Source organism: Lutjanus erythropterus, chromosome 13 (genome assembly GCF_056507025.1).
Source record: "Lutjanus erythropterus isolate fLutEry1 chromosome 13, fLutEry1.hap2, whole genome shotgun sequence".
NCBI lineage: Eukaryota > Metazoa > Chordata > Actinopteri > Lutjaniformes > Lutjanidae > Lutjanus > Lutjanus erythropterus.
This window is the reverse complement of record NC_139329.1, coordinates 6,788,058-6,804,317: the sequence shown is the minus strand read 5'-3', so window position 1 is coordinate 6,804,317 and position 16,260 is coordinate 6,788,058. Positions and strand designations below refer to the sequence as shown.

Genomic DNA, 16,260 nt, shown 5'->3' with positions numbered 1-16,260 from the left:
TATGAATTGAAACACAAAAAAAAATCTAATGGCACTCAAAATTCTTAAGTCAGTAGAGCTTCTAAAAAAATTAAGTTTTCATTACTTATTACAATTAAATCATTTCAGCATTTGGTTTTACAGCGTGGATGGAAATAGACACAGTGTGCTGGACAGTGTGATGTGAGACTTCAGCTTGAGTGAAAAAATATTCTGAGCCCCCATGACTCCATACAAAGACAAAAATAAAATAAGATAAAGTGTTCCTCCTAAGTTTTAGTCTGAGATGTCAGACAAAAACACACATGGCCTGTGACACTGATAGCTCACTGGCCGTTAGGTTCGCATAAGTCTGGTTTAAGATTTAATCCTGTGGAAACCGTAGGTATGTGCAATAAATTTTATGGGATTCCAGCTACTTTTTTTGGCATTCAAGCAAGGAGCTGAGAGGAGAGAGTGGGGAGGATGGCATGTAACAGGTCCCTGGCTGAACTGACCCTCACTAAGTCCCGCCCCCTTTGGCAGTGTGTTCCAATAACAGATGAGCAAGCTTGGTACCCAGAGAAACCTTGGTCAGCTTTTTCCTTTTGTGTTTCCTGTATTTAGATGTGCTATGTGCTACACTCGTTTATGTTGACAAGGAAACCAAATTTTGAAGATGGTTGAGTCTGCTGACATGATACTCAGTAACAGCATCAGTCCGATATAAAATCACTGCATCAGTTATTAATGCGAGCTGTTAGTTTTTATGTAACATTACTGTTGATGTCAGTGTGTCAACAGTCGTGTCAAATTTCAACGTTAGAAAAAATTGAATGCAAAATACACAATGATTGTCTAAACATACAGAAGACCAAGATGTTGTAAATATTTTTTTGATATATATATTACACAGTACTTCGTCACTTAAATGTCATGGAGATGGTCTGTTTTTTTCTTCTCCATTATCTATTTCTGGCTATTGTCATAACCAATGCCTAACTACTTTGTAAAAATTTGAAAAATGTTGATATCACCATCCTAAAAGGTGCCTTAACGTCTTCAATCCAATCATCCACGCTGTCATTGTCAGCAGGCGACAGCAGGCACGACATCTAGAAGGGAACGTCAGACATGCAAGATCTTGCGAGAGTGAACATTTGAACCAAAACCATGAAAACTCTCCAGAGAGTCTCACAGATTTTGGTTTCCCCTCTAGACAGGACCAGTCGACACTAAGAGAGACGGACATGACGTGCCAACGCAGTAATGGCAGCACCACTAGTTGGCGGAATACACAAGGCGGTCGCTGGATTCATCTATTTGCCAAACTGTAAAAAACAAAAATCAGTATAGTTCTTTAATTAGGCGTGGAAACTCTGGGGACCCTGCCATATGGATTACTGTGTGGCATACTGTACGCCCCCCTTTACTATTCAGTTAAAGCAGATATACATCAGAAAGCTCTTAGAAATATTCATTATTGTATCTGCATCCACTGTTCACATAGAGTTAAAAACATTAAATAGTATGCATTATTAGGGACTAGTGAAGTACAGTATATGTAATTAAACTAGCAGGGTAAAGGAGCAGTATGTAGCAACTGTGGACCCAAAGAGTGTAGGGTTGGAGCAATAGGTGGTATATGAAATAGATTATAATTATATTTGATATGTGATCTGTGGTTGAAGCAGGTTGTTCTCCCCCGTCATCTCCTTCACAGATTTGGGGAAGTTTGTACAGGCTGCAGGAAGACTGCAGGAGTGCAAGACGTGTGCAGCATTGTAAATTGTTGATCAGCTGTTTATAACTGTCAGCTGTCTCTAAATGTAAAGTTAAGCCTGTTATCCTGAAAACAAAATCCTACTGCTCTAAAAATACACATTCAGGAGTTTGGGTTAAGTGACTGCCTGTCTTCTGCCTGCCAAACTCCACTAACATATTGCTTAATTTAACTGTTATAAACATCTACTCCTTCTAAAAGATTATAAATTATTACTTACAACTTGTAAACACACACTTATCCCTTCATCAGACATGTGGCATTAATTTTAGCTCTAAAGTGAAACAGGCAAACAAAAATAGTTATTTTGGCCTGAAATAGAAATTTCAAAGGACACGACGGCTGTAGTGTTGATGTCAGAGAAGTGAATACTTCAGCTTAATACGTTTCCTTGATTTCTGATGACATATCATGGTCAGTTTCTGATTTATTTCAGTAAATATTTACAGATTTCTCGTTTTCAGTTTTTTTGAATTGGTAACAAACATCGGTCAGTAATGACATCTTTTTTCAAAACTCCTCATGCAGTCTGTATTACCAACATGCATCACCACCAAAACTCACTCAAACTGCCAAAACACATTTCTCAAAATCATGTCATTTGACCAAAACACTGGTAACAATTCAAATGCACAAAGCATATACTGTCAACCTAAAAACACCAACAACAAGGACCTTTACATAAATGATGAACCTTTATTATTGAAGTTTGAATGATTTTTTTTTATTTACATGAATCAGTATTTGATAATAGAATATGATAATAAAACCTCTTCACATTATTGACAGTACTAAAGTGTATCTGAGAAGAATAAATCAGAAATGCAGCAATTTGCTTCAGTATCATTTACTTATTGATTAGTATAGTATAGTATATATGTTTAGTGTAGTATTGTATGGCATGGTTTATATAGTATGGTATAGTATAGCATAATATGGTACAATATAGTATAATATAGTCTATACTAAATAATAAACAAAATATAGTGCATAATATACAAAAAATACTGTAACTACATTTTGCAGTAACTTTGTGGAAGTTCAACTGAATAAATATTTGTAAAGTGATTCAAGTAGTTAAATTACTTTTTTCCCCCATTTCTTGTGCTGTTAACTACTGAAACCACAAACAGTTTTTCACTCATGAAAGGAATTACTTGATTTTTATTTTCATTTCACCATTGGTTCCCTGCTGAGTGGAGATTAAATAAAAACCAAAGCTGACATTCCTGACAAACTCCATGAATAGAGGGGCATTTAATGTATTTGATTTACATTTGGCCTGTGAGCAAGTTGACATCTTTTGAAGTAAACTTAATTGAGTGGCATTTTTTTTGCTGACATGTGACTTGCTTGTATTATATTTTGTCAGTATCATATCACATGTACATTATCAAGACAAAGTACTTTGAACTACTCTTTCTAAGTAACTTTAGTGACTAGATTTCTCCCTGGGGTAGCTTTACTGTAGTTCAGCTCCTTCCAGTGTGAAGTCATTGATCGCTTGCAAAGCCGTGCTTTCAAAGTAGCTTCCTGGTAGTAACACGGGTACTGTGCACTGTACTTTATGTCATCGTGACCTGCAGAGCTGCACATTGGTCAGCGTCAGCATCTGCGTCTGCGTCGGCTCACAAATACCTTTCTACTCTGAGCCAACAGGCATTCATCATAGTTAACAGATGAATGTGTGTGTGTGTGTGTGTGTGTGTGTGTGTGTGTGTGTGTGTGTGTGTGTGTGTGTGTGTCTGATAGTGAAATGTACGTGCAAACAGGGTTGGTAGTGAAAAGGAATGTCTGTTTTGTGGGTGTGTTGCTGCATTGTGCGTTGTTGTACTCGCCGACTGCATTTAAAGGAGTGACAGGAGAGACAAATGAGATTTTTTAAAGTTTTCTGGCCCACAGATGATTGTTTTTTTTTGTCATAAGCACTGAAAAGAAGGTTGATAAAGGTACACTGTACCATGGCGTTTCTGTGGCCTCGCTCTTCTCTGACTGTATGGCGTTGCTCAGCCTCTGTGACTGTGTCAATGAGGGGAGGGGAGGTGTGAGGGAGTATTAAGGATGAGGAGGAAGGGAAAAGACAGGGAGTCAGAAGAAGACAGGGAGATAAAGAGAAGCAGGGCATGGAGCAGAAGATGAGGAAGAGGAAGTGTAGGGGAGTTGAGCTTAGAGAGGAAGAGCAGATAGGATTATTCCTAATGTTCTTGCTGACTCTACACAATCTACGTTGCTATGAATTGTGGGTAATTAATGTGTATTAATGAAATAGTGCCACAATTTTGAGTAAACAATTTGTTTTGTGGGCAGAAGTTAGATGAGAAGACTGATACCACTCTTGTGTATGTACCCGACAGTATTTACTGTGTGTAGCTCAACAGCCACTTAGCTTAGCAGAGCAAAAAACAGCTAGCCTGGCTTTGTGTGAATGTAACAAAATACACCTATCAGCACCTCTAAAGCTAGCTAATTTACACATGATATCTTGTTTATTTAATCCATAAGAATGAAAGTTGTGGATTTACGCGGGGCTTTTGTTACCCTTGTACAGAGCCAGGCCAGCATTTACCTGGTTTATGCTAAGCTAAGGTAACTGGCTGTGAACTGTAGCCTTATATTGAATGAACAAACATGAGAGAGGTTTCAATTTTCTTGTCCAACTCTTGGCAAAAAAGTGAGAAGGCTGTATTTCCAAAACATTAGCCTTGATAATACTCTTGTGGCACTTTTAGCAATTTTATAGGAGGACATCACTGCATCAAAGTCTGTGTCCACTGTTAATCATTATATTCATATTATAAAATTACTTTTTACTTATTACTTATGATGCTTAATTTTGCTTTTTTTATTCAATAGATTTATTAGTAGATTTCCTTTGATTTGTATTTACTGTTTAGTTTTTGTCTTGGATGCACTTTGGACATCTATCCTAACAGCCTGGTTGTACCGCGCTTTTCATGCCTCCGAACCAGACACAACCACTGCTGAAGGCATTATGATTTCAGGTTGTCTGTCTGTCCAACCGTCTGTCAAACACCTTGAGGGAATTGCTTCAAATTTGGTACGAACGATCACTTGGGCTCGAGGATGAATTGATTAGAATTTGGACGTCAAAGTCCACACTGACGTCACACACAACACATTTTTGTAACTCACTAATTATGACATAATTACACACAAATGTATAATAATGGATAAAATGATGAGGTGATGACATTTTATATTTAAGCAGGAGTGAGCAATTATTTTTCATAGGGGGGCCACTTGAGACATTGATCAGGCTGCTGTGAGCCAGACACAAATGATACAAGGTCCTAATAGTGGCCAAAAGTGTTCTGTATAGGACACCTCTACTGTTGGTCATCCTCTCTGAATTACCATGTGATGAACTGTGGGCTAATATTTTGTTGGAAATGTCCAAAACTTGATGTTTTACAGTGTGACATGCAGGCTGCAGACAAGTTGCAATGATAGTAGCAGCAAAAGTAGAAGAAGAACAACATAAAGTACATGGATGTACAGCACTGAGTGAATAAAGTTACAGTTTAATATAAATGATACAGTTTATTATCAATACCAATGAAGACAGCACTAAGCCCTTTCAAAATAATAATGGTTTATTGGTATGCAAAATGCTATTAACTGTCTTTGCTACATTTTTAATTTATGATATTTCCATGATGGCCTTGCGGCCCACATGAAACCTTTCAGTGGGCTCCATCCAGCCCCCGGGCTGCCATTTGCCCAGGTCTGGTCTAAAGAGTCACAGGTCAGCTTCACCATGACATCATAAGCTCTCAGTCCTCTGTCCTCCTCTGTAAAAATAATCTCTGAGTGAAGACAGCATGTCTCTCACTGTGCCTGTAGAGTGATAATTTCCATTTTGCATTTTAAAGTCCTGCAGAGTCTTCACTGCATGTATGAGATGAGTCTGCAGAGGCATGGATGAGAACTGACGCTTGACTGGATGGTGGAGGCGTACAACTACGAGACAATAATTGTAGTTTATTATAGTGAGGGAGTTGGAGTTAAAGGTGTTTCAAGGTTGTGGGTTTTTACATGACCTGCTATTACAAACTAAAATATCAAAAAATATGAATGAATGAATGAATGATTGAACATAAAAGGAGTGTGTAAAGCATGATTAACAGTGTGTCTCCCGCTGACGTAGCCTCGAGGCCTCCTGTCCTTGGGAACAGCGCGGCAGACAAAGAGCACCTTATGACCGCTCGGCCGTATACGGCACATTCCCACTGCAGCAGCACAGGATGCAAACTCCCATCCTCCTCGTTTGGTTAGACAGACTGAAATATAACACATTTCATAGACAGGAGCTTTCTGTGTCTCTGCGTGTTATCATAAGAAGATACGAGAGGCAAAGCTGGAGGCTGCGTCACACAGAGCAGGTTTTGTTCTGCTCTTCAAGTCAGAGTGAAATACTTCAAGCTATGTGTGTCATATATTATTTTGAAAATGTGCCTGTAGTATCTGGTGATGAAGTTATTAGTTTATTTGATCTATTATCAGATCAACAGGAAAGTATAATATGTTTGGTTTTGATTCATACAAGAATCATTTTCAAGCCTAAATGTCAAATATCCCCTGCTGTCATCTTCTCAAAGATGAGTTTTTACTGCTTTTCTCTGTTTTACATAATCCTTATTTGAATATCTTTGGGTTTTGGACTGCCTGGACATGACCTTGGGCTCTGGGAAACTCTGAAAAACATTTAAATATATAAATATAGTTAAATATAGTTTAAATGATATTTAAAAAAAATCATTAGCATCAGACATGATAAAAGGCCCCTAGATAAAACAGAGAAAATGCAAAGCAGTGACATATAGGATGTTCTACATGCTAGAAAATTTGACCACTACATACATCAAAATGGTTAAATACTTGATATTTCTGTGTTTGTTATTACAGAGGTGTAGTAGTTGTTCTATTTAAGGGGACAGTTCACCCTAAAATTACATACCTTCCCAAAATTGCACATTTATCCCCTGGTCTGTAGCGCTACTTATCCATCTGGATTTTTTTGATGTGAGTTTTGGAGATATCTGCTATAGAGATGTCCGCCTGCTCTCCAATATAATGGGTCTAAATGTCACTCGTTGTTTAACGCTCAAAGAAAGAATAGCTTGTAACCAGTGTATCTTTTCAAGATGATCCATGCTTTGAGTGCCATCTAGTTCCATTATTTTGAAGAGAAGGCAGACATCTCTTCGGCTGATATTTCCACTGACCCTGCAACTCACACCAAAACAGTCTAGATGGATATGAAAAACCTGGGGAAATTTTTTTTTTTTTTTTTTTTTTTTGATAATTCTCCTGCACAATCACAATGATCCATATATAGATATACTGTGCATATATTTATATATATGTGAGTGTAGTTTGTTTGAAATTTTAATATTTCTAATTATTTTATATTTTTATTCTATATTTATTTTCATCTGTATTCTATTTATCACTCACTCCGTTTTCTTCCTCCGTTTTTAAACTTCTGTAACGTGAATTTCCCCAGTGTGAGATCATTTCATTTATTTGTAATAACACAGGAAAAGATTAAAAGTAACATAATAAATTCATTTAGAGTTAAACAGGCCTGACTGTAGTTCCTGTTCTGTAGCACATAAAAGACAAAATCACATCACAATAAAGTTTCTCTTACCTTATCATTTGCTCTTATGCAAAGTCCATTTGAAGCACAAAGGAATGTCACTAGTTTAGTCTGTATTTTGTCATAAATAAAAAAATATTGGGCCAATTTTGACCAAATGGCAGCATTAGATGAAAACTTAAGTGCTTGCAGTTCATTTTGAGGGCAACAGGAATGCATGTACTAAAGTTATCAGCAATTCATCCAGTAGTTGTTGAGATATTTCACTCACAAACTGACATAATACACCAAAATCCACATTGCTATTTAGGCTAAAAGTTCAACATGAGCAAATGCTGCATAGCACCACAGAAGATATGTACCATCACAGTTCAGCCACATGGTTTCATGAAGTCAACATACACATATCTCCAATATCAGATTAAATGTGATCGCCTCCTCTACATGCACTTGCTGATTTTGTATCCGGGCTTATTGTGCCAAAAGGTCAGAGTTTAACTTCTTGGGCGAAATATTTTTATACAAAACACACATACGCGTGCATAAACAGAGGCACCCACACACACACACAACCACGGGCTTCAGCTGGATATATGGCACTCTGACAAAACACATACATCAACACGACTTATATCTCTACAGTCAGCTCCGAGTCTACAAATGATCGGTCTGTGTTTTGCATTACGGGCTGTATTTGACAAGGTGAACATGTTTGAATAATGACCCTACCTGCAGTCAAACATCAGTTCATGCTCTATATATCTGCCAGGGTTTGTTACACTGTATGGATTCATAGCACTGAATCATGTTCTTGCATCTTGTTATCTGATGTCTGTCTGCTTTACATTCATCCTGTATGTGGCAGTGGAAACCTTCTTAATGCCTGTGAGTATTACTGGTCGGAAAATGACTTAGTGGCACAGACAATTTTCCAATTTTGATATTTTGGAGCTGTAAATGTTTGATTGAGTGGTTGACTATTCTTTGAAGCCAACATGGCTTCGACAGTGTCCATTTTTTAATTTTTTTTATTTTCCATTTATCATTGTTGTAGGCCTGAAAAGATTCTTAGATTCTCCAACTGTAAAAATGTATAGCCAACGCACCATATAAAAAAAAAGTTTCAATACTTTGTCAGCTAAAATGCACATCATAGCGTGTAGCTACAGTTCAGCATCTTTCCCCCCAAATTTTGCCCAGACTCTTGAGTTTGTCGAGGCTAGCTATGGATGCCACCTCCGAGAAAAAAAAGTCTCAGAGGAAAAAAGAGAATTTAATACAGGATAGGAGGGCAAAAATGTCTCTTTTGATGGTAAATGTTGCTGATGCCTGGTGTATCTCCCAGTTTGAAGAAGAAGAAAGGGGAACTTGAACGGACACTAACCAAGGTACTGCTGTGGACAGGGTCATCAACAAAAGACGTTTTAGCCAAAAAGTCCAATAAAAAACCCAGTATCAGTTTCAGTGTACGCTGTATTTAGAATAGTTTTAGAATGGAATAATTTAGAGGGTTTTTTTTATAGGAAACCGCCGTCATATAGGCCTATTATCACTCTCTCCAAAACCAACCAAACTCCAGAGGCAGAATTTAGTCAGTAATTTTACCTCACAGCACACAGAGTTTCTGGTCTACCGCTGCCTTGATCTGCACGGTGTCAGTGTTTTAAAAGGTTAGTGTGGATTCACACAATAACACAGACAAACTAAGAGACTGAGGCAGTGACAGAGCAGCACCTCACATGTTCTGCGAGGTAAAATCACTGATTTAGTCTGTGGAGTTTGGTTGGTTTGGATAAACACATTATTAGCTTGTACAACAGCAGTTTCCCAGTAGAAAAAAAGTTGTCTGAAAGTAAAGTGCTGAAAATATTCTAGTGTACACTTTAACTGACACTGATTGGACTTGACTCTGTCCACTGCAGTTCATCACTTAGCTTCATGCTGGTGCTCCTCTCTGCTTCTCTGAACCGGGGTCGTGCCGTGCCCCTCATACAACCCCACTTAAAATGATCCGAACTATCCCTTTAAAAGTCTGAATAAATCGGTCACCGTTATCACTCATCTCTCTCTTTGTGTGTTGGCAGCCATGCAGCAGGATACGACAGTGACCCCAGCACGCCCATGGTGTACAGCTGCAGCACGCAGTACCGCATACACACACATGGAGTCTTCAGGGGCATTCAGGTAGGACTCACAGCACTGCTAATGCTGCTACAGAGTCTCTACATGACACGTTAAATTTTTTTCTTTCATCGTAAAAAGGTCATTGTTAGGTCACACACGCATACTTGTGTTCTTTGCTATGCATGCTTAAAGTCAAGATCAGGATGTACACACACACGTATGATAGTCTGAAAGCCTAAGGTCAGAATAACAAACACTGGAGGAAAAGCACTTCAATGACAGAAAAAAAAGTTTTTTTGAGTAGTGGAGAGCCTGATGCAATGACCAGGCTATGTGAAGAGGAAATGCTTATATGTAGCAGAGCAGACACACACAAATGCATACACACACACACACACGCACACACAAACACGTTGCATACACACATTTTTAAAAGGCAGCTCAAAAGGCCAAGAGGAATCTTTTTCCACAAATCCATTAGCAGTGGAGAAACACACACACACACACACACACACACACACACACACACACACACACACAGAGTTGCACTGGTTAAAGATACAGTTTCCATACGAGGATCAGTATGTTAATAAATCATTAGATTTTAATTATTGTCTGTCAGCGGCTCTAAAGGACAGGGAGCAGAGATTCTCCAGACCTGCTCTTAGTCCACAGCAGGACTTTTTGAGATCTTTCTTTCATTTTGGGGCCTGTTTCATCATTCACCATGCTTCTTTTTTCCCTTTGCTCATTTTTTTTTTTTCTTTTCTCCCGTTCATAGAAACAGATTGCTCAAAACACACATAAGAGGTCTGGCTCCGTGCAGAAGAATAAACAAACTCTCACTCTTCTGCCTTTTAAAGTATAATTTAAGAGCTGCTAAAATGTGGGATAACAGATTGAGTAGCACAGTGATGCTTTGCGCCACAATTTTTATAACAGGGATTACACTAATTCTGAGTCCCTGCCAAAGGAAATACAGTTGACAGCCATGGAATTTCATTCTTCATTAATATTAGTTCATGACCAGCAAAACTGATTACAGGGCTTGTTGAAAACTAAAGTCTGTGATCAAGAATCACATAAGAAATGACTGAATCACAGCTAATTATGTTTCTCTGCTGTTAGGAGGTCAGTCAGTCAGTTTTGTTGATCTCTAATTAGATTAATTAAACTACTACCTGGACGTCTTACCTACTAAAGGTATGCTGGATTAGCTGTCAGTTACTTTAGTATGGAGCCCCAAAACAAATAAATAAGTAATTAATTAATGTAATTATAGTTACTATACACTGATGTTAGATTTTAAAGCAACACTGAATTCTTGCTGAGTGTGGGTGAGTTGAGAAACACTTCTTGAGATTGTAATAAACTTTCTGATTTGAAATATGTCCTTTCAGTTATTTTTCTATGTGTTAAATTTCAGGCTGGACTCAGATTGTTCTCATGTTGACTTATAGTATCTTTGTAGGTATCCTTTGCCAGTTCTAGCAAGTTTTAGAAATCTGTCAACAAAGTATTGTAAGTGGAAAAATAAATATTTCTAGTCGAACCAATTGTTATTTTCTGTTAATTAACCAAAACACATTTGTAAAAACTTGACTAATCTTTTCTAGTCCTAGTCAAATGATTTGACAGGAAGTTGAGTCAACAACCTGTATGCTGTTATTTAAGTATAATAAACTTGACACTTTAAGTTGGCATAACTTGATGAAAGCAATGAGATGACTCAGTCAAGTTGACTGAACAAGTCCTTTAACAGTTAAAGGAAACAACTGAAATTATTTTTAAAAAATATATTAAAACTCAACACTTTATTTTCTTTTTATGATAAGTTTTATTTGACTTCATTTGCATTTCATTTATTTCATGATTTCATGCAAAGTGACCTGTTGTCAAAGTTGTTTTGGGTTTTTTTTGAATTTCTGACATTTCCACCAATAATATTTCATGTCATTTCATTTTTTTATGTAACCTTCCTGTGGAATAACGTGACACCAGAGTGATGCAAAGATGATGTTTTTTTGTAGGCAAAGCCAGACCATCACTGTGGTTCCCTCCATAAAAAGCCAATGGGATTTTTCCATCGGATTTTGGCTCTGTGGCAAATAAAAGTTAATGATCCTTACACATTTTGCAAGATAATCTTCACGAATGAACACCACTTTTATGATTTTTTAAGCATAATTGCAGTCGCCAGAAGTAGAAAGCTAACATTAGGCTATAAACAAACCACACCACAGTTGCATGACTTCAACCTGACCACCACTGAGAGACTAGTTTTAATATTAAATGTCCTTTCCCACCTCTGTAGTTTCATTTAGCCACTTGTTAGTAACCACCTTTTTTAAGACATGTAAAAGCTTCTAAATTAATGAGTGGGGTATTTATTGATGTATTTTATGCTGAAGAACAAAACTTGAACATTTCTTAAGCTTGTGTTAACCACAGACATCATTTCATCCTTGTTTCAAAACCCACTGACTTCAAGATCAGCGGAACCAGAAGTGCAAAAATGCTAACTCATTTCCGGGTAATAGGACTCATTCCTGCAGCACTCTATTAGCAGGAATGTGCATCACGTCACCCGACTGCGCATGCAATGTGTGTCCTCATGCACATGCTCAACACAAACAAAACAGCGACCCATTCATAAAAACAAACTTCGCTGTAGAGCTACAACAGGTCAAAAACTCCACAGGGTCCTTCGAATGTCTTTGATAATTAGCAGGGTCATGAGTTGGATTAACCTCACTGGGGTTCATTTTGCATGAATGAACAACATGTTGCCAAAAGCCCTGAGGCACTGTAAGTGGTTCTTCTCCCAATATGTAAGGTCTGCAGGCTAATATACTTATAAATAGCTGCTAACAGCGCTAATTACAACGGGGCGGACCTCTGAGCCTCTGTGGCCATTATGCTAGACATTGAGGAAATGAAGAGCAGATGACTGCGGGAGGGCGGAGAAGCGGAGAAAGAGGAGGTGTGGAGGGAGAAAGGGGGGGGAAGAAAGACAGAGGAATTGCAGGAATATTTAGGTAAACTGGTGCAAAGTGGAAACAGTTGAAGAAAGTGCTGAAATGTCAAGGGAAAAGAAGAAAATTAAATAGACAAACTATGCACATCAACTAATATACAAAATGTAGTTTTTTTTTCTGCAGCCATGTGTTATTTCCTGTTATTCTTCTCCAGCAGAGTCGGCAGTGAGCAGCAGGGCTGTAATGGGGCGCTCAGGAAGGGGGTCTGTCTGTCTAAGAGGCGTGACTAACAGCTCCCCCTGGGCTGCAGTCAGTCTGGGGTCATTTTACTGCTAATTTCCATCTAATGAATATATGACCGTTTTATTATAATGATCCCCGTGAGCCAGACACATCACATGCACTTATTTACACACAGGACAGATTTAATTGCCTGTTTTCTAAATTGCATTTTACGGGTTCGGTTATTGATGTCCAGGGATGTTTTTTTGTTCATTTTACCTTGAGTGGTTTAGGTTTAAATTAAAGTGTTTGGTTTCTGTGTGTGTGTGTGTGTGTGTGTGTGTGTGTGTGTGTGTGTGTAGGATGTGCGGCGGGTGCCCAGCATCGCTCCAGCCATAGTGCGGTCAGAGAGCAGCGAGAAGCGCCCGTTCATGTGTGCCTACCCAGGATGCAACAAGCGCTACTTCAAGCTGTCTCATCTGCAGATGCACAGTCGCAAACACACAGGTGAAACCAGCAGAAACGGGAAAAAATGCACTCAAACGTTTTTATTGTTATGTAACTACTGACAGTAGTGTTGTTGATGCCATGTTTCTGTCACCATCGTGTTCCTCCTTCACTCAGAGGTTTTCTGTTTGGCTTCAGGAAAACCAACTTTTTAAAAGCAAGCGATGTTTGTATTGGCCCCGTTTTCTGTATCTGCTTTTGCCAGAAAATACTTCCTGTTTTAATAAAGAGATCATTTGGATTTGCAGTCACATCTGATGCAGTGGCAGAGTAGAAGAAACCACCGTGACCCCTCAGAGGGATTTTTTTCTCCATGTCTCAAAAAAGAAAAACTTACTCACATATGTGCAGCCTTTTCAATCTTCATCTAATAGCTTATCAGGGTTTATATTTGTATTTTTCTATTTAATGTTATAAGTGAAATGTTGTCATCATTTTAGGCCATGCTAATGTGGAGATTTACAAGATAAATACTGAACTTGTCAATAAAAAATCTTTCATTTTGTTCAAAAGTAAAATGATCTTACATTTTTGGTTTGAATTTATTATTTTTAGGGGTGCAACCCAAGAATATTCAGTTTACAGTCCTGTAACACACAGAAAACCAGCAAATATTCACATTTGAAAAGCTGCTATCTACCTAGCTGACTAACTCCTGTAGCTTTGCTGATTTTGGTTTATCAGTCATTCAGCTAGCTGCTTAATTTATTGTTACCCAGAGGTGTTGATTCAAGTCACATGAGTTGGAATCAAGTCAGATTCAAGTCACGACATAAGACCTGACCTGACAAAAATCAAAAAATACTTGCTCCCATTCATGACATCGCTTGGGCTTTTGGCATGAAAATGCTTGACACCTTCCCCTAAGCACAAATAAAAAGTTTCTTAAGAAGTATCAAAAATTATTATTTAAAAAAGCCGATAAAGTCACGTTAACATTGTTCATTCTCAGCAAGTCGACACTTAATTCCCCCAACTTTGTCTGAACCAATCCAGTGTCCAATCAAGTCGCAGAAGCGAACGGTACGTGACTGAGCTCCAGTTGGAAACAATATCAAATCAGCTGTGTACAAAAACTATGCATAAGAAAGAAGCTACTGTTATGTACTGTAATTGGTCTAAAATTGCTGTTCTGTCAATTGGCTAATCCATTAATCGCCTAATTGTTTCAGCTATATTGTCTATTAACAGTCACAAGGAGAACAGCAGTTTTATTGAGTTTTATTTTTATTTTCTGTGTCCTCTTTCTCTCTCTCGTCTTTGTCCAGGGGAGAAACCCTACCAGTGTGAGTTCACGGACTGTGGCCGCAGGTTTTCCCGTTCCGACCAGCTGAAAAGACACCAGAGGAGGCACACAGGTTTGATCAGTTTTACTCTTTCTGTCTGTTTGTTTTTTTTTCAATGGTTTTGCTTTTCATTCCTGTGTATTTGCTCTCTGTACCTGCTCTCCTCCTGCTGTTTGCATGACAGCCATTTTGTGGACAATGGCGTCTTTTGAAGTGCACAGTTTGCAGTTTGTGTAACAGTGTCGCTCCACACTGAACTCCACTCAGATGAAGTTGCTAAAGGCTGGCCAAACTTTGGAATGGCTTCCCTGCAAGCCTCTGCTCTACTGTATTTTTCTGTCTCCCTCTGTGTGTGTGTGTGTGTGTGTGGGTGTGTGTGTGTGATGTTGAACATGTCTTTTCTGTATGTGTGTGTGTGCATGCATATTGTACATGTGTTTAGGAGTTAAACCCTTCCAATGCGAGACGTGTCAGAGAAAGTTCTCTCGGTCTGACCACCTTAAGACACACACCCGGACTCATACAGGTAAAACAAGTGCGTAAACTTTTATTTTTCCATTTCTTCCTCATCCATTTGATCTTTACATACTGTATATACACTTGAGATATACATAGAGATTGAAAGTAAAGTGTCAACATGAAATTATTCTACTTGACTTGTGCAGTTACAGATACCAGATACAGTATACGTCCATTAATTTTCCCATTCAGGTTATGATCAGCTTAATATTCTAATATTTCTCTCATGTTCCTCTTTCTTTTCTCTTTTTGCGTCCTCTCTAAATCCCTCCTCTCCTACTTTCTTCCTCTCCCGTCATCACCACCCTCTCCACTTCTTCTTCTTCACTCCATCTTCTGCATCTTGCCTCCCGACTCACTCCGTCAGGTGAGAAGCCGTTTAACTGCCGGTGGCCGAACTGTCAGAAGAAGTTTGCCCGCAGCGATGAGCTGGTGCGACACCACAACATGCACCAGAGGAACCTCACCAAGCTCCAGCTGGCCATCTGAGTCTTTTGTTGGCCCACATCACAGTTTTAAATGTAAACACCTGGCTTACATCTGCTTATATTTTCTGTCTGCGGTTAATCCAAACCTGGTGACCCCTTTTTGTAGCCATGAAACCAGCCTCTGTAGGGGCCAGTGGAGTATTAAGTGGGACTCATAAAAATCATTTTGATTTTACAAACTAGCCACCGTCCAGTAAGGGTGGGCCGATTCATCAGCGTCATTGATTACATAAATACGTTGATTTGCGTAACGTATTCACCCGGAGAACAAGCTGCAGAGAGCGAGCCTCGCTACGATCATCTTAAGTGTGGGAGTAATTTAGACAGAGACACGATGGTATGGTTCTCTTTACGCTCTGCAAAACTGCACATGACTTATCACAGCAGGACAAACTGCTCCGCACGAGTGCTGGAAGTGAAGCACAGAGCGATCTGACCTCCTGCAGCAGCAGCAGCCAGACAGCAGCATCGTCCTGTTTACTTTCTGACAGCACCCAAACACAAAATATGAGGATTATCAACATGTGTAACATGTTTCTGTTAATAGGAGTCATAGATTTAAACATCTCTTCAGAGAAATGGCTAAAACTAACGTGACACACAGTCTGTAATTCATTTCAAAAATACTGATTGTCCAGCTCAGGGAAAGGGTTGCGACAGTGATTAGTGATGAAATTAATATGCTTCACTGCTACTTTTGAATTTGAGGTCCAGTGTTTTTCTTATCAGGCATCTGACATGGAGTCTATTAAACAACTGAGAAATTAGACTA

The 16,260-nt window shown here is 38.7% G+C and overlaps 1 protein-coding gene across 4 annotated transcripts in view; it reads left to right on the top strand.

The window, feature by feature from the left end:
* Positions 1–16,035, top strand: part of wt1a (WT1 transcription factor a) — a 33,846-nt gene extending 17,811 nt beyond the window's left edge. For 2 of the 4 annotated variants that reach the window (XM_084733838.1, XM_084733836.1), the window contains 5 exons: positions 9,449–9,548; positions 13,051–13,195; positions 14,464–14,553; positions 14,924–15,007; positions 15,368–16,035. In XM_084733838.1, coding sequence (XP_084589964.1) covers positions 9,449–9,548; positions 13,051–13,195; positions 14,464–14,553; positions 14,924–15,007; positions 15,368–15,489 — 541 coding nt within the window. In that variant the 3' untranslated portion in view covers positions 15,490–16,035. Of the gene's footprint in view, positions 1–9,448; positions 9,549–13,050; positions 13,196–14,463; positions 14,554–14,923; positions 15,017–15,367 lie in introns of all 4 variants that reach the window. The other 2 variants (XM_084733837.1, XM_084733835.1) reach the window with 1 other exon arrangement.
* Positions 16,036–16,260: the final 225 nt, after the last annotated feature.